General features: G+C 34.1%; 1 protein-coding gene across 1 annotated transcript in view; it reads left to right on the forward strand.

The window, feature by feature from the left end:
- Window positions 1-18,210, forward strand: part of CSMD1 (CUB and Sushi multiple domains 1) — a 1,131,310-nt gene that overhangs the window by 935,549 nt on the left and 177,551 nt on the right. The window contains exons 28-33 of the mRNA XM_074153404.1: window positions 930-1,068; window positions 2,879-3,066; window positions 5,370-5,564; window positions 10,007-10,123; window positions 11,656-11,769; window positions 13,661-13,756. Of these exons, the coding sequence (XP_074009505.1) occupies window positions 930-1,068; window positions 2,879-3,066; window positions 5,370-5,564; window positions 10,007-10,123; window positions 11,656-11,769; window positions 13,661-13,756 (849 nt within the window). The remainder of the gene's footprint in view (window positions 1-929; window positions 1,069-2,878; window positions 3,067-5,369; window positions 5,565-10,006; window positions 10,124-11,655; window positions 11,770-13,660; window positions 13,757-18,210) is intronic.

The following is an 18,210-nucleotide window of genomic DNA, read 5'->3' on the forward strand; positions in this document are numbered from 1 at the left end:
CATGGGCAGGGACACCTCCCACTAGACCAGGTTGCTCAAAGCCCCATCCAGCCTGGTCTTGAACACTTCCGGGGATGGGGCATCCACAACTTCTCTGGGCAACCTGTTCCAGTGTTTCACCAACCTCACAGTAAAGAATTTCTTCCTAATATCTAACCTAAATTTACCTTCTTTCAGTTTAAAGCCACTGCCCTTGTCCTATAACTACAGGTCCTTGTAAAGAGTCCCTCCCTATGTCTCCCGTAGGTCCCCTTTAGGTACTAGAAGGCTGCTATAAGTTCTCCCTGGAGCCTTCTCTTCTCCACGCTGAACAACCCCAACTCTCTCAACCTGCCTTCAGAGGAGAGGTGCTCCAGCCCTCTGACCATCTTCATGGCCCTCCTCTGGACTTGCTCTGACAGGTCTATGTCCTTCTTATGTTGGGGGCCCCAGAGGTGGACACAGTACTCCAGGTGGGGTCTCACAAGAGCAGAGTAGAGGGGCAGAATCATCTCTATAATAATAGTAATACCTTTACTGAGTGAATGGAACTTTTTTGTTTTACATTTATGGTCAAAAGAAACTGCATCCTGAATCCTGCTATTGAGCTTTCTCAGCTCTTAAAGTACTTCCAGTACATAAGAAACACTTCAGCTTGCTAGAGATGGGATTAGGTAACAGCAATTTAAATAGGACTTCTTATTTAACTTCATATTTTTATTCCTTTACAGAGAGCTTTTGTTGTGGTTCTTTTGAATATGAACAGAGCTCAGTTTTTTAAAGGAAAATACAACAATGTTTGCTAGCTGGAAGTGGGAAAGCTCTGTTTTTATTTTTAATAATTGTTATTTTTGGTAAACCTAAAAGTCTTTTACTCCTATTTAACAGCTAATATATGCTTGTGAATCTAACATTTGACCATATTCCTATTTCTTTTTACATTGTGACAGCTGCATGTGGAGGAAACCTGACAGGCCCAGCAGGAGTTATTTTATCACCTAACTATCCACAACCTTATCCTCCTGGGAAAGAATGTGACTGGAGAATAAAAGTAAACCCTGACTTTGTCATTGCCTTGATATTCAAAAGGTACCATTTCTAGATGAATGCCTCAATTTAACAGGATTTTAAATGTCAGATCTAAAAATGGCATCATTTATCACTTCTTAAAGCTTCTAATTATATTCTCTGGCTAAGTCCTGGAGCATACATCTAATATGTGCTATATCATTGCTTCCAAAAAATGTAAAAGGAAGTAATATAGTTATATGGCATTTTTGATATCAAATATATTCCTGATCAATGAAACTTTCTGTGACCTATGAAATTAAAATCCTTGAAAAGCGATGTCAATTTGTAGAAATGCTTGATTTACATTGTTGTACCTTATAGTAGACACTTGAACTGTAGTGGAAACTCTGTCTGTACCTCAGTTCTTAAAGTTTTTACAAATACAGGCTAAATACACTTTTCTTAGAGTGCATAGGCCAGATTATAAAAATTGTTCTACTTAAGAGATAAAACATATCTAGATAATGTTGTCTTATAATTTTACAAAGTTTTATTTACTCAGTGTTCCATCGTCAACCTATATTTGTTGCATAGATTTCTTACACAAATTGAAGTTCAGGGGTATACTCATATTCGTGTGTTCAATTTATCATTTCTATTTGAATCAGGCCTATATACTCATCTTGCCGACTGTATGTATGGATGCAAATGCAAATTTATTTCTTTTTTTGATTCTCTGTCCTAAGGGTGATTTTTAAGCTAAGAACTGTAACATTGCTGTTGACTTCATGGGATGATGATTAATTCTGATTCTTTTTGGAAGATATGATGGCATGTTCAGAATTTTGCTGTGTAATATTCACACCCACCAAAACAAAACCCCCTAGTTTCTTTCGTTGACTGACTGCAATGTGTTTTTTAATAAATTTTTGTTCTTTTTTGTTTTACTTGATTTAAAAAAGTTTATCTAACAGTACTATATGATGTAATATAGAGAAAAAACAGTTGACCACCACACAAAAAAGCCAAATATTTATTTATTTAGTTTTACAAAGATTATTAGAAAGAAAAAAATCCACTCACTTGACTGAGTCCTTCTCTGCTTTTTTAATGTAGTTTTACTTTTCTTATATTTTCTTCAGTCTTCCTAGTGTATCGTTTTATCTAGCTCTCTATAAATTTCTCATATAAATGTCTGTGTTTTTATCTCTTTGTTGTCTCAGAACTCATCTCAATTAAATTGTTCTGAAAGACATTTCATTCATAGTATCTTCATAATTGTTTTGTATAAACATATAAATGTCATCAAATATGGCATAGGATTGAAGGTTTATTGAGAATAAGAATTCACTTTAATTTATCATAATTCTCTGATATAATTTGGGTATGAACAAAGGCAAGTTCCAGGACAGTGGTCTGTCCATTTGAAAGCATCTTATTTCTAAAACAGTGAATTTATGTTTGTAATAAGTGGATTTAATATCATCCAATTTAGCCAATTAAAAGCTGGACTTTTAATTTAAGCTAGTTGTCTGGATCATTCCTGTGGTCACTGGTAAGAGGCAGCCTTTCTGTAGCACGTGATTCATTCCATCCCGAGAAAAGTTTTCAAGATAGGTGGGAGGATTTGCTTCTTTTCCATTGACTGTAGACAGAGCCTGCATGGTGGTCTGATAGTAGATCATTTGGAAAGCTGAAAGTGTTGAAAACAATGGTAAAGAGAACTCCATTGAAAGTTAGTAAATTTTCATTGTGAATCATATTTTAAAAGACTTTTATTTCTGGAGTAGAAAATGTGTTAGGCAGAAGATTGGCAGCCCCAGTGACAGTAGCATTTAACTCATAAAAAAGAAATGAAGACTTAATTCTCTTTTTCCTTTATTTTCAGCTTCAATATGGAACCTAGTTATGATTTTCTACATATTTATGAAGGGGAAGATTCCAACAGTCCTCTAATTGGCAGTTTTCAAGGCTCACAGGCTCCTGAAAGAATAGAGAGCAGTGGTAACAGTCTGTTTCTGGCTTTTCGCAGTGATGCTTCTGTTGGAATGTCAGGATTTGCCATTGACTATAAAGGTACCGTTCTTACCATAATCTATTGAAACATAAAGGGAAGGAAATGTTCTTAGTATTTATTGAGACTGAAATCTGTTTACTTCTAGATGTACTCATAATGAACTGCCAGATACATTTTTGCATTGATGTAGGTTTTAAAAACTATTTTCTGTAAATGTGTGGAGTGGAACAGATACGGTCTTTCATGAAATCTCTTTCACACTACTTATGCACATCTTCATCTTCCAGAAAAAAAGTAGAGATAGAAGATGCACATCAAAAATAGCATTTGGAAAAGAGTTGTAGAATAATGGAATTGTCTTTACCTGTTTAGAATACGTGACTGCTGATGCTTCCTTGCTGATACATACCAATACATTTTGCTTTCCACTTTTTTGTTGAATCTACATAAACATTTTTTAATACCTCCTTCAGGAATATTTTCCACTTTTTGGGGGGTACCTATCACTAGCCAGAGAATGCATTATGCTGACTGTTTATTAAAGATACACACTCATTTTAAATTCAGGTTTCTTTTCTGGTCATAGATACTGTCTCTGACTTGATTGTCATCTCTGCTGAGATTTATCAAGCTGTTTCTCATCAGCAGAGGTGCTGCCTCAGCTCCTTATTCTTGACAATGGAAGTAAACCACATTTATGTCAAAAATGAAGGAACAAAGTATCTAAAGAATATAGAAATAACATACCAACGAAAGAGAGGGAAGTTTAGAAGAACTATTAAATAATTTTTATATTTAGTCTTCATCTTTCATTCAGCATCATCCATTATTCTCCATGTTGGCAAGGCCTTTCTTTCCAAAGTAATTGTCATGTTGTGATAGATGAAATCTTAGTCTGTTTGTTCCTATCTAAACTTGAAACAAAATAAAAATAAAATGGGAAGACAATTTGTTTCAGGAAGACTTGTTGGCCTGCAAGGAAAGAAAATGACAAGTTGAGCAGAAGGAGATAAAGAAATGAAGATGCCCATTGAAAAAGTGCATACACATTTTCACTGTGTGTGTATTTCCTGTTCTGAGCATAGTCTGATATGTGTGCCTCTATACAACTAGAAGTTAAATGAAATAATAAGAAAATAAAAATGTAACATCTAAGTGCAGGACAGTGTATTTTAAAAAGTTATTCGTACATTTGTGTACATTTGTGCTTAACAATTCAATATTTTTGTTGTGTAAATTATTTTATATATTATATAAAATTTATTACTTTACATTTCTGATTATGGACACCCGGTTTTGCTTTCTGATAATATTCCTTGAGTATTTCATTAAAATATGTGCTTTATTAACATTTAATAAGGGAAGGAGGTGTACTGTAAACTTTGACTGTGAATTTGACTCTGGAATTTTTAAATAAAAAAATCTTTGCCTTCTATAATGAACTTTTTTTATATTAGGTGCATCCTTCCCTTCTTAAGAGTTCACATATTTAGCAAAATATTATTTATAGAAATAATGTTGCACAATATTTTCATAAATTTTAAAGGGACTGAGTTGTGTTTAAGCCTTTTATAGGAAAAATTGTTGCATTGTTGTCAACAGTATGGTAATACTAATATTTTGTTTTCATTTACTTAGTTATAAAGAATGTTCAGTGCCTAAACCCTTCCTATTTGAAGATCATCTCAATCATATTCTTGAAACAGATTAATTTCTAATATTAATTATTTCTCCCATCCCTTTTCTTTGTATTTTAACTTGCCAAAGATGATGAATTAAATCCTAGTCTTGTTAAAATCAATGTCTATACTCAGGTTGATTTAAAGATTTTGTTCTTTTTAGCTTATGCTGGAAAAGAACCGTTGTGCTTATTTTGTCGGCCTTCAACCTCCAGTTATTATTAAGTCTTCTTAAATATGAAGCATAAAAGAACAATACATTTTTAATGTTTAAATTATTCCATAGTATGGCAGCTTTCTATCCAGAATTTATTGACTACTGAGCATGATACTTGGTTAAAAAGCATAGTAGTTTAAGTGGTGAATTCTAGAAATGACAGTTTTTCTTCTACGCTACTAAACTTTATTGGAGTTATTCGGCTTTTGGAGAGTTATACTAATAAAAGGTAGGACGAAAATGCTGTTGGTTTGATCCTCTCAGTGTCATTTCCTTGGCCAGAAAACCAGTCTAATGCAAACATCCATGATCTTGTAGTAAGCATACAGATAAAAAAAAAAATATTATAATAAGCTGTTGAAAAATGTAAACTGACTGGAAAAAAAAACACTGATAATTGTTCAGTTTTATTTTATTTATTTTTAATCGAAAGCGCATATAGACTTACTTTAATTCATTTTAACAGAGAAACCACGGGAGGCTTGTTTTGATCCTGGAAACATCATGAATGGAACAAGAGTCGGAACAGACTTTAAGCTTGGTTCAACTATTACTTACCAGTGTGATTCTGGATATAAGATTATCGATCCTTCAACTATAACATGTGTAATTGGTGCAGATGGAAAGCCAGCATGGAACAGAGCATTGCCATCTTGTAATGGTATGTACTGTTTTCTTACCATTTCCCTTGTCGCACCAGTGAATTCAGAGTTTCTTAGTCCCTGAGGCTGTTTATACTATTTCTACACATATAGCTTGTATGAGAAAAAATCTGAAGGTAAAAACTAAAACTTACGATGATACAAGTTTTGGACTATAGCTCAGTTGTCAATGCATTGATTTAACTATTAAAAATAAATTTAAATTCTGAAATCAACATATAATGTTATATTCATAATAATGATTATGATGTAATAAGTAAATATCCATGGTTTCCCCTTTACATCAATTTTAGTGGAAGGCGTTGTGATCTGTGTAAGAATCGATATAAACCAGACTAAATACTAATTATAAAGTATTACTGGCCTGTCCATTGTTTCTGTTTATTCTCTTTGTATGTCTTTCTCAATTTATTGCTTCTTAGACTGCAAGTAGGGGCAGTCTTTTCAACAAAATAGAGCTTCAATATATAACTGATTTATAATAATAGGGATCCATCTGTGCTCGCACATAGTCCCAAGATATATTATTTTCAGGTATTACCTTCCTAGTGTAAGTAATTTAGAACTGCATTTTAAAAGGATGTAGTAACTTAGGCCATGCATACACTATTTGAATCGTGCTCAGAGCTAGGACTGGGGACTGGAAACAGATTAAGTTGTTGGACTATTTCTAGGCATGATTTTTTGACCTTACAGCATTCTTTAAAATTGCTTAGTTACAGTGCGGGAGTAAGCATCGGACAGAGGCTGTTCCCAGTAGGCTGCCCGCATATGTTTCTGAAAGGGAGAGTAGCAATACCAGTACAGGTATTTGCTGTGGCCAATGATGCTGTTTCATCTCAAGGCCAAAGATTAGGCTCTTGTACTGTTTAGTGTCCAGTGTAGCCATAGCCTAAATCTGCATCTATACTCCTAAAGAAAAAAGGCATGGGAAGCTGATGCAGTGTGTTGCTGATTATCCATAGTGCTTAATTGCTAGTTCTCTCCATGACTTCAGCTATGAAAACGCCACTCTGCTAGACTTCAGTATAAATCTCCCATTATTTTAGGCACTTCAGATTATAATCCCTGCTGTGACACACACACACTAACACATAAGTCATAGAGTCACAGAATCATTTAGGCTGGAAAAGACCCTTAAGATCATTGATTCCAACCATTAGCCTAACACTGCCAAGTACTTTATTGACAATAACTAATATATGTAACTTTCTTTTGATTTGCTAAAATTGTTATCTATTTATACAACACAAATGCTGAAGCAAGGCACAAAGTATAAATTAGTTAGCCATAGCTCTGAGACATCATTTTAATTTTTTGCCTCAATAATTACAATTTTTATTTCAAGGTGACAATTAATGCAGTATTGAGATGCATGTGATATGTATTCTAAATAACACTGGGTGTCTAAAGAAATAAATTAGTAGCTGAAAGATTTGATTTCTTAACACTATTCAATCTGAGTAAAACTAAACTGGAATATTTGCTTGTAGAAGTACTTTAGGTCTAGTATGGTTTACTGTGTGTTCCATTTTAAAACACATACTCTTGACTCCATGATATAAAACTTATATATGTACATAATTTTAAAGGTAGGAGTCATATAGGAGTCCAGAACCAAAGTGAACTCAGGATCACCTTTGTTGTCACGAAAAGCCCTCTTGTAATATGCAACTTAACCCAATCAAAACTGAAAATATAAAGCAAAAATGCTCATGACACGATTTTAGTAAAATGTTCTTAGTTTATATTTCTTTATTTATACTGATAGTTAATTGCCCCTTTTTGAACTTCTTTAAAATATTGGATGAAAAACACATTACAAATTCTGAAGCATGAAAAATGGAAAAGAACCTAAAATAAGTGATGAAATCCTAAAAATCTCTGAAAATGCTACACTTAGTTCTTTAAGTCATTTACTCAAATTAAGTGAATTCAACTTTATTTCTTTGTGGTGTGGTTTTTATTGTTTGGGGTTTTTTTGTTTGTTTGTTTGTTTTTTAAGGTAGCATTTTACAGTGAGAGGTGATGAAAACAAATTTCATATTTATTTAGATAACAGTTGGCAACTGCCAGTAAGTATATTCTGAAACGCTAATGGAAAGTCTCAGGCATATTGTTTTCGTTATTAATTTCACAGTCCTTCATGAAGTTATTAAAATACATCTTCTGAAAATGTAGGTTTTGCTCACTAAAACAAACCTTACTTATAGTCAAAACTAAGAGACCTGTTTAGGATATATTTGACTGCCGCAGCGCTGCGGTAATAAATTTTACAGCCTTAACCTACAAGAGAACTTTTCTTGCATCTTTTTTAGCCTAAGCATGCACAGGCTCTCCTTACAGAGTGGATATACTACAAAGATGTAATCATAAAAACTATCAAAGGTATTATCAAAAACATATCTAAAAATAGGAAAACACATTGTAGAAGGGAATATTTTTGCAACTCCATAACTTTTGCATTTGTTTTAAGTTAAGCGTGATATACTTCGTTCCAGTGAAATATTCGTGACTTGAGAATTTCATCCTGTAATTACAAGATAGACTTTGTGGCTTAGTCTATGGTATCCTCAAAGCAAAAAGAAAAAAAAAAAGATAAAGATTTTAAATTCCTGTCATGAACTGATTCCTTGTGATATTTGAGTTTCACTTCAACCACATAATCCTATTCAGCCTACTGATAGATTAAACTTCTCGCCTTCTATCATTACATTGGATTTTTGAATAATTCATATAAGCAGCTAAGAGAAGACACAGATTTGTAGTATTAATTGCTGTCTGTATAAGGGAGTTAAACTTGTAAAGAAATTTCAAGTGTGAGTTTAAAGCTCAGTTGCTGTCAGGGAACAGAATGAGCAGGTCTGCTCCACAAGGGCAGATGAGCCAGGAGCCAATGATGACCAAAGCACAGGCTGTGACCTCACTCACTGGGTACTGGGTACCATCCCGCAGCACATAAGCTGGGTCAGCAGAGCTGGAAGCTGGTAACAGGGGCCTTTGACAGCTCCAGACCAATGAGCTTGTCCACCTGGACCCCAGGCCCTTCTCCCCAGATTTGCTTTCCAGGCAGTTGTTAAAATGTAATTGGCTTTATGTAAGATTCCCTGAGAAGAGTAATGTCGGTTTACTTTGTTCCTTATGGTAGAAACTAATGGTTTAGATTTTGCAATGCTTTTTTCCTTGCCTAAAAACAAAAGCAATGTGACTATTCTATTTTTAAAAAGATAACTTATTTATTTTTAAAACCATTTCAGTATTGACTTCTCGGATAAAATAACAGCATATGATGATCTTCTATTCTTGTAAAATCTAATTTTTAGTAGTGTTTGATGAAATCACTTGACTCCCTCCCCCAAAAAGATGACCCCTGGATTGCATGTAACTAATGTAATTATTTTCACCTTACATTTTAATGAAGATTTTGATAGGAAGCCAAGCCTTTCCATTAGTTCTCAAAAGTTGAGAGTTGAGTGACAGCAATACTTTTTTTCATTGTATAGAGATGTATTTACTCAATATCCAACACAAGGATATACGTTAACTTAAAAATAGCTGCTCCTTATGTTTTCTGTTTCTCCAAAAGCAGATATCCCTTTCATCCACTCTCTGCTTTGACTTTTCCTGAGAAATCCTTGAGACACGGACTTCCTATGATGTAGCACTTTCACTTATATTTGTTAAATCCAGCAGCCCTCAGCATGCCACATCTATTGCCTGTAGATGGAAGGACCATACCACACATGCTTGCTCAGTTTTTTTCTCATGATAAGGGCAGAACTGCTGCTTACGTATTATCTAACTGGTCTGTAAGACTGGGGCTCCACTGTCCTTAAATCTCTCTTCTAACTTCTGTAGCTCAAAGAGTTTCTTTTGCTCTTTCTGTTCTGCTTTATATACATATGAATCAGAAGATTTTTTGTATGTATAATCTGTATGGTTTTTTTTATAATCATCTAGGAAGTTATCAAAAGCAAGGCAATTCAAGCATACATTCACAAAGCAGAATCCATGGCATGCTGTGCAGCTTATCTGTGTATCCTCTGAGACCCAAGACAACTGTGTTGTGCCATTTAATTAGGCAGTACCTTTTTTTTACTCTGAGCTTTTTTTTTTACATAGATAGCTGGGTAAAGACATATATTAAAATAATAAAAAAAACCCCACGTAAATTCTGTGTTTACAGTTTCTTTCAGCTAAATCATTTATACTTCCAGTCCTATGTGAATACTTGTAGTCAAGTAAAACTCTCATGTATTCTAATTTTAAAGAATTTTTGATAAAAATTATAACCTGAGAAAGACCCATTAGCTATGTCATTACAAGAAAACCAAACAAAAGCAAAACTGTCACTTTGTAATCTTTAGATTTTCATTTTCAGACTGAACTAATACAGACAACTGTAATTAATGTAACACATTTCTATCTGGTTACTTTCCAGCACCATGTGGAGGGCAGTATACTGGCTCAGAGGGAGTGGTTTTGTCACCAAGTTATCCTCATAATTACACTGCTGGACAGACCTGCCATTATTCAATAACTGTACCTAAAGAATTTGGTAAGAATTTCTTCTACTGATTTATCAATCATTAATCATTGTTCTACTGTTCAAATGTCCTTCATACATAATAGTGACCTTAGATTTTCAATATATTGCAAATTGCATATCAAAAACAAATGTATTCTTGACACAGATGATGATTCTAGGGTTTTGACCTTTTACTTCTCCCTAGAGTAATCAATAGACTTTAGCTAAGCCATCTGTGTCTGCTATCCAAGCATATCCTGAATGCTTTCATTGATTACATCATTCATCATCATAGGATAATCATTCATTCAAGCTTCCTGCAAAGTAAAATCAATTGTCAAAAAGCAAGCATCAAGTATTCTCTTATATTTAAACTTTTTGGTTTTCACGTTTTAACAAGGGCAAGATGAGTAGGATCACATTTAACAAGTACAGTGGATGGAAATAAAGCAATTTTACATAAAGTGCCAGAAATGTTTGTGAAAAATCACAAAACTGGTTCTTTCAATGTATTAAAATACTTGGACAAAATCTCTAAATCTTGTGCAATTTTATGCAGGGCATGCTTTTCTGCAAAAAAGTTTTCCCTAATTCAAGTCCAGACAATTAGCAATAAAAGATGCATTTTACTGGTTACTTCATAAAAGAAGAAAAGGGGGGAAAAAAAAAAAAAGAACTTTGTAAGAAGTTGGAAAGCATAGTTGGTACTGAAATTGTGCTGCAAGGAAGACCTGTGGTTTGTATACAGAATCTGGAATGGTTATAATTTTGAAACAGGCTCCTCTCTTGTCAATAAAATATGGGCGACTGGAGTGATGAAGCAATATTTTTACTGACTTGATTTTACTGGTTTATTACTTCATGTTTCTATTGCGATCTGATATTTTAATTCATTTGAACTATTTAACATTTACTAATGAGATGTGTCATAATTAAATGGTTTATTTGTTAATATACTTTAAATTACTTACAGTTGAAGTACCAAATAAGTGTAGCAAAGTGTCAAAAACAGTAACACTGATATTTTTAATAGTGGATCGGTTTTTATATTCTTTCTGATAAAATAAATACTAATACAAAGTTACAGAAATAGCCATATCAATAAGTTCAAAACATCTTCCTTAGATTAAAGCTGGATGATCAACTAATCATTTGTGATCATAGACGCTCCTTAACAGTTGGTAAGGGTGGTAATGAAATTTTGGTTAAAAACTTTAGATTTTCCGTTTTCTTAGTCTCATAAATACCTATAAGGAACAAGACTTTTTTGACTGGAGAGCACACTTTTGGAGAAAGAGTGATTTAATTACCTTTTTTTTTAATTAAAAATAAGGGGACAATGAAAAGCACATCAGATCCTTATTGGTTATGTTTAATGCAACTGTTTTGTCATGGTAGACAATAAATTAACTTGGAAAGGATTCATGCAGGAATCCACTGGTAACTAAGACAAGAAAAATATCCCATTAAATTTGTTTTCAAAGACTAGGTACTCATTTTATCTTCTCTCTCTTTATTTTTTTTCTCTTTCTCTTTTTCTTTCTTTTTTTTTTTTTATGTAGTTGTGTTTGGACAGTTTGCCTATTTTCAGACGGCTTTGAATGATGTGGCAGAATTATTTGATGGAGAAAATTCTCAGGCTAGACTTCTTAGTTCACTGTCTGGATCCCACTCAGGTAAGTTACAAAGAAAAGAAGTATACGTTTCTTACACAGCTGAGCATGGTAAAAATAAATCAGGAGAATGTTATGCATTTCATTTGGAAGTATAATAATGAAGTCATTGGAATGAGATCCCAAGGGAAATGGAAGACCTTCTAAATCTTTGAATCAAGATATTCTTCTGGAACATATGGTTTAGGCAAGAACTGATCACTGGAATGAGTGCAGAAATAATTGAATTAAATTCTCAGATCTTTACATAAGAGGGCAGATTGGATGGAATAATTATCTTCTGCGTCCCTAAACTGTAAATTGCACATCTACTTTTTTTGAATCTCTAATTTAAACTCAAATTTCTTCTATTCACAAAATGCATTATCTGTGTGCAAACATACGCTTAGACTAAAAGCAGGCCAGATGTTGCATTCAGGTAACTATAGCAAAACGCTGACCCTGTGAAATCATAATTAAACTTATATGGATTTCAGCATGGCCAGAATTTACAGTATAAGCATATATAATGACTATGTTCATCTCAAGTGGATAATATACAAATATATTTCTGCAGCTATGAATGTGTTTTGTCATACAGTCCTAGTACTTCGGAAAGTTTATATGTGAGTTTAATATTTTTGCAGTCCAAAGCTTTTCATGGCTTCTTGGTTTCACTTTGAATAGTTGCAGAAATACTTGATATTAAAACAATGTAACATATCTATTTGATTTATTAAAAACACTTTATTATTTGAAAAATTCAACTCATCATTTTCCTCTGGTGCATCGTAGCTATTTGCGTCATAATAAGACATCACAAGTTAATTTTAATTTTTTTTAAATTACTAGCAAGATTTCAGCAACAAAACATTTGCTTTTTAATACCTAAATTTAAGGGACAACTCACCTAAGCACCCACTTTTACTGCATCAAAAGTATTAAAGATTTAGAACTAATGTCTGTTTTCATAGCAGACACTTGAAAATAATTGAAGGGAATTTGAACTTGTGATTTTTACTTGTGACATATCTGATTTATGTTGGTTAAGAGTAGGATTCTGCTACGTGAAATCACTAGTAACAACAATATAAAACTAATCTAAGCGAAAGAATTATAAACCCTATTTATCCGGTTATCTAAGATATTTCAAGTTTGTGCATTATCATTCATTTCAGTAGAATTTCCTGAAATATAGGTTGATATAACCCAATGAGAATAAAACCAGTTGTCATATGGAGTGGCATCCTTGCAGTGTAAAAGTACTGTAATTTTTCTGTAGTGAGTCATTACTGAAATTTTATCGTCACTGTAGACAAATGTCTCAGGAAAGGAAATAAAGTATATTAAACATCTTTATTAATCCTCAATTCAATATTTAAAATTTGAAATGTTATTAGAAAGTTAATAATGTAATATAGTTCTTGTGTGAACATATATTTTATTGAAGCAACTACACAAAACAAGTTGTGCATCTGTTCTTTCTCACTTCAGTTTTAGTTTTGAAATGGTAAACATCACAAGAAGATCCCCTGTGGCATTTTTCAAATACTTTTAATCGTTTAAAGTGTTTTGCAAGGCAAGGTAATGATGTCAGTCACAGAAAAAATTTAACAAAAAATTTTGTCCCCAGATGACAGTAGGTTTCCCCAGACTAGTAGTTTATTGGAGCTCTAGTTCCAACAGCGGCAGTAAATGCCGGAAAGTCTATGTTGTAAAATCATGAAGTCTTTTTATTCTGACAAGTTTCAAACCTCCAATGGCAAATTTGATTTTATACACTGTTATTTATGTTTTCTTTAACTGTAGAGGAAAAAATAAAACTATGTATTTTAACAGTATATTTGATTACATACTGAAGAGTTGTAACTGTTCTGTTTTGCGTGCTTAATTTATTTTCTGTTTTCGTTTGTAGGAGAGACCTTGCCTTTGGCTACATCTAATCAAATTCTTCTGCGATTCAGTGCTAAGAGTGGGGCATCAGCCAGAGGGTTCCACTTTGTGTACCAAGGTAAACATGTCTCCTTTTGGTGGAAGACACTGGTGCCAGTCACACACAGTGTATCATTTTGAACTCTTCTTAGATCTTAAAGTATTTCTTTAAATATGGGTGTAGTCTTAACCTTTTTCCAGCCATCAGGGACTTCTCCTGATGGTGAACTGGCTTCATAATGGCAGTTGTCTCCGGTCAATACTATCTGGCTCCATGGACTAGAATAGGTCCAGACTATTCTCAGTAGTCTGTAATCTGCGGCTCCTTTAGTGCTAAGTGTTCATGTCTTCCTCAGACTGTACAAGTACATGCTGAGGACTGTGAGGGCAAGGCAAAAAAGGCATTTAATACTTAAATATTTTCTGTATCATTTGTCATTAGGTTGTCCACACCCCACACACTTCTGGTGCATCAGCATACCCACATATATTTTTAACTTCTCTTTGTAATTAGCATACCTGTAGAATTTTGCCCTAATGTCCTTTGCTAGTTTTCACTCCAGGTGGACTTGGACTTTCCTGATTTTTGTTTCTAAGTAGCTGAGCAATGCTGTCATACTTCTGATTTGTTACGTGTGCTTGCCTCTGCTTGTGGTATATTCTCTTTCTGTATTTAAATTGTTTGAAGAGCTCCTGGTCTAGCCCTGCCCAAATTTCCAGTCTTCCCTCATAATGGGATTTGTTCCAAGGCTCTCGAATCTCTTTAAAAAAATTCAGCAGTATCCTTCCCTTTCATGCCTGTTCCTTAGAGAGTCTATGTACCAACTTCATGGATATGCCAATGTCTGCTCACCTTAATTCCAACCTTCTGCCGCTTCCTCAACTTCATCACCTTGTGGTCCTTTCAGCCCAAACTGGCATCTGTATCCACATGCACAAACAGTTCTTCTCTGTGAGCAGCTGACCAGGTTGTAGCTACTTAAGTTAGTTATCTGATAAAAATATCTATTAAATCTAGCCAGTGTTTTGACTGACTAAAATGAGTAGGGACAAGACCAAAGAACTTGTTTTCTAGACACAGACACTTATATTCAGTTTTGAGCAAAAGGAGATATACATCTTTATTTTGTATTGAGTTAGATGTAAGCTGCTAGACTGCTATGGACCAGAGGAGGAACATATTTGATCTCTGTTAAAAGCCAGATTTCCCTGAGATAAAAGTGCAAACATGCCACGGGTAGTATTTGAAATGGGCACTGGAAATCCTCCCAAATTGCTAGCTGCATTTTGGAATTCAATAAATCAGTAAAAATAACATCAGTAGATTTGTTATACAATATCAACATTCCAAAAATTTCTGATTTATATTCAGATATTATAATGACACAGAAGGGGATATTATAATGACACCTGAAACAGATATTGAAAACAAAATGAAAGATTTTATACTTTTATACTTACTTGTATACTTAACATTTATTTTATACTTAATTTTTTCCCCATCCAGTCACAGTTACAATATGAAATAGTGATCATTTTCTTAAAAACAAATAGAAAAATACATTTTGGGATTTACTCTATACTGACATTTACTCACTTAACAAGTGAGTACAGCATAAAAGCTGTTAGGAGAGTCTTTGTCACATTTGCCTACAGTTTTATCCATAGAGGTACTGTTCATTTCCGCTTTCTCAAGACATAAGGAAAAAGAAAAGAAAAATAAAATATTTTCCAGTACTTATGAAAATATGTTCTGGATATGTACAGGCAGCATAATGTTGAAACAATATAGCTGTCCTTCAACATGTTTTTACCACCTACAGTTTCAGAGTTAGTTTGACTGAAGATAGCTTGGATTCTGCATCACACACTATTCCTCACTGTAATACCATAAAGAGAGGATAAAAGTGCCAAAGACACCTTCAAGCTTACCTAATGAATATCTGTATCTCGGCTCAAGGTTTTGGGGAGTTTACTTAGTTGTATTTGTATTGATCAGTTCTCCCGGCTGATGTTTCAAGAGTTTTTGTTCAGGCTGCTAAGAAATTCTGTCTTCTTCGAAAGCTTGGAGGGAAAATTGTTATGGCAGAGACCGTGAGGCAGTTTCAGTATTGAAGGGTGGGTGGCAGATGTAAGACTTGCAGGTTTCTTCTGGACTCAACTGAATTTGAGGAGGTGCTATGAGCATCTTTGCACACTGCAGGTGAAATGCAAGGATGAGACAGTCTATCAGGATGCTGCTGGGCCACTCAGTGCACTAAGTTGATCCATGTGTCTGCAGTCTGGTGTCACCTGGAGCAGTGCTTACAGGTCTGCTGCCCGTACAGGCAAAAATGCAGTCCCAAAGGGGCTTCTGGGCAGTTCACTAGATGTACCGTATACGCACACAGTAAGTTTAATGAGAGAGTCATTAAACACTATGGTTTATTATATACTAGCTTTTCAGCTTTACTAAATTGAAGTATAAAAGTAGTTTTGGATAGTTTTAAAAATTATAGTATCAAGATTCATTTTAATTTTATTTTATTTTTTCACATCGGAGCAGAGTCATGGTTTGACGTAGCAAGTTAATGGAAAGAACTGTCTCACCTGAAGAATATTTCCATACTTGTAAGGAGCTTGTTGGGAATGTTCAAACTGCTTCTGGATGGTGTTTTTAAGCCTTCTTACTCCTGTGTTTACAGAAGGATATCACCATGACTGGACACTCTACTTCAGATACAGCTCAAGTTATCAGTACCTGTCCTTTTTACACATCAAAAGCATCACTTGCATTTAAATTTATCATGCACAATTAATTGGAAAAAGGGGAATATAAACTTCTGGAATTAGAAAACAGCTTTCAGTATTTGAATTCTTAGAATCCATTTGCATATGAATGACACCTTTCTGTCTTATTCTGTTTGGTTTTCATATGCCTAAAATGTTTAGTTATTTCTTTGCTGCTTTTAAAGAATTCATAGTGATGCAAATCCTCAATTCTATTAGCTGTATGTGAATACACGAATGCATACATATAGTGCTGTAAGTCTCCAGGTGAGCACAGTGATATGCCTCATTAGTCATTTGTTTGGACTTATTTTTTAGGAACTGTAAGAAATAGATTTTAACAAATGAGAAGTACTCTCTGCAGCAGCAGAAAACGAGCCACTTTATTTGTCCTGGGAGAATCATGAAGCTATTTGAATATCCAGGTTTTTTTATATATTTTAAAATATATCTTAAGAGCGTTTTGTAATACAGACATGTATGTCTGGTTAATAAGTTTGTGGTATTTAATAAGTTCTATCATTTTGAGATTTTTCTCTCTTTTGAAGCATGTGATCATATTTCCAGTGACCGCCTGCTTGCTAGCCTTTTAAATACTCCAGAGAATAACATCCACTCTCACATTGAACACAGTAATCTGGTCTGCAAAGTCAATCATTTTATTTATCGCCCTCTATTCCAGGTTGACCTTCTTCCCTGTTCACTTTTCCACTGGGCTGATTTCAATTTTGTTTCACAGCAGTGTGAAACATTTACTAAAAGATGGAGGATAATTACTATAGAAAATGGAATGTCTCTGTGATACAGCTTGAGAAGTCTAGGTTGCCAAGGCTATAGTCAAAAGCTAGAAGGGAGACTAGAGGGGAAAAAAAAGTTGCTTGCGTTATTTCACATTCTGGTTTGAGCAAGCAACAGATAAGTTTTGTAGCTTTTGATCCAGATTTAATGACTTTTGCAATGCCCCTTTCTCAAAAACTTCTTTTTAGCTGCTTATGTCATCTGTGCCTTCATTTCTTTCTCTCAGACGACCACATTTCCTTGTATTTCATACAATAGGTAAAGGGTATCTGAAATACCAGACTGAATAGATCCAGTCTTTCAGAACATTAGGGTCAGCTATTTTGAAACATGCTAGGAACAATAACATTCAAGAAGACTGAGAATTATTTTTTTTTTTAGGTTTACCTTATGCTTGTTTTCTTGCTATGACATCACCTAAGAAACAATAACATGTATTTTCGTGTAGCTGAGGCTGCAGCAGTACAGAGAGTTCTTTCCCTAAAAAGCAAAGCAATGACCTTTCTACCACCCCCAAATTTATGGGGTTTTAATGCTTGTCTTCCTTTACTTGCTCTACCATACAAATACATGAATTAGTTTATGAGGTCAAATGAGATTTTAAAGAGGACTATTAAGAAAGTTAGTGTACTAGGATGAGGAAGGACTGTGGAAGAAAGACAATGAGGAACAAGAATAAAAGATTGATGTGACTTTAACAATTAAGTTGATCTAGTCTGCAGCAAGAATAAAATACACAGCCACGCACTTACTGCTGAGTGTAATTAGAGAGCAGAACTAAGACTGTTCATATTATTTTCCATATGTGTTACCATGACACATTATGTCCTGGTTTAAAACACGTCTTAGAGATGTTTGAAACTGTACTGCATTTTGCCATGGATCACTTAAGTCTAAATTCCATTTTAAGTAGTATGGGAGTACCTGACGTTGTTGTAGTATCTAACTTGCATTATATTTATTCTT

Source organism: Numenius arquata, chromosome 9 (genome assembly GCF_964106895.1).
Source record: "Numenius arquata chromosome 9, bNumArq3.hap1.1, whole genome shotgun sequence".
NCBI classification, from domain to species: Eukaryota; Metazoa; Chordata; class Aves; order Charadriiformes; family Scolopacidae; genus Numenius; species Numenius arquata.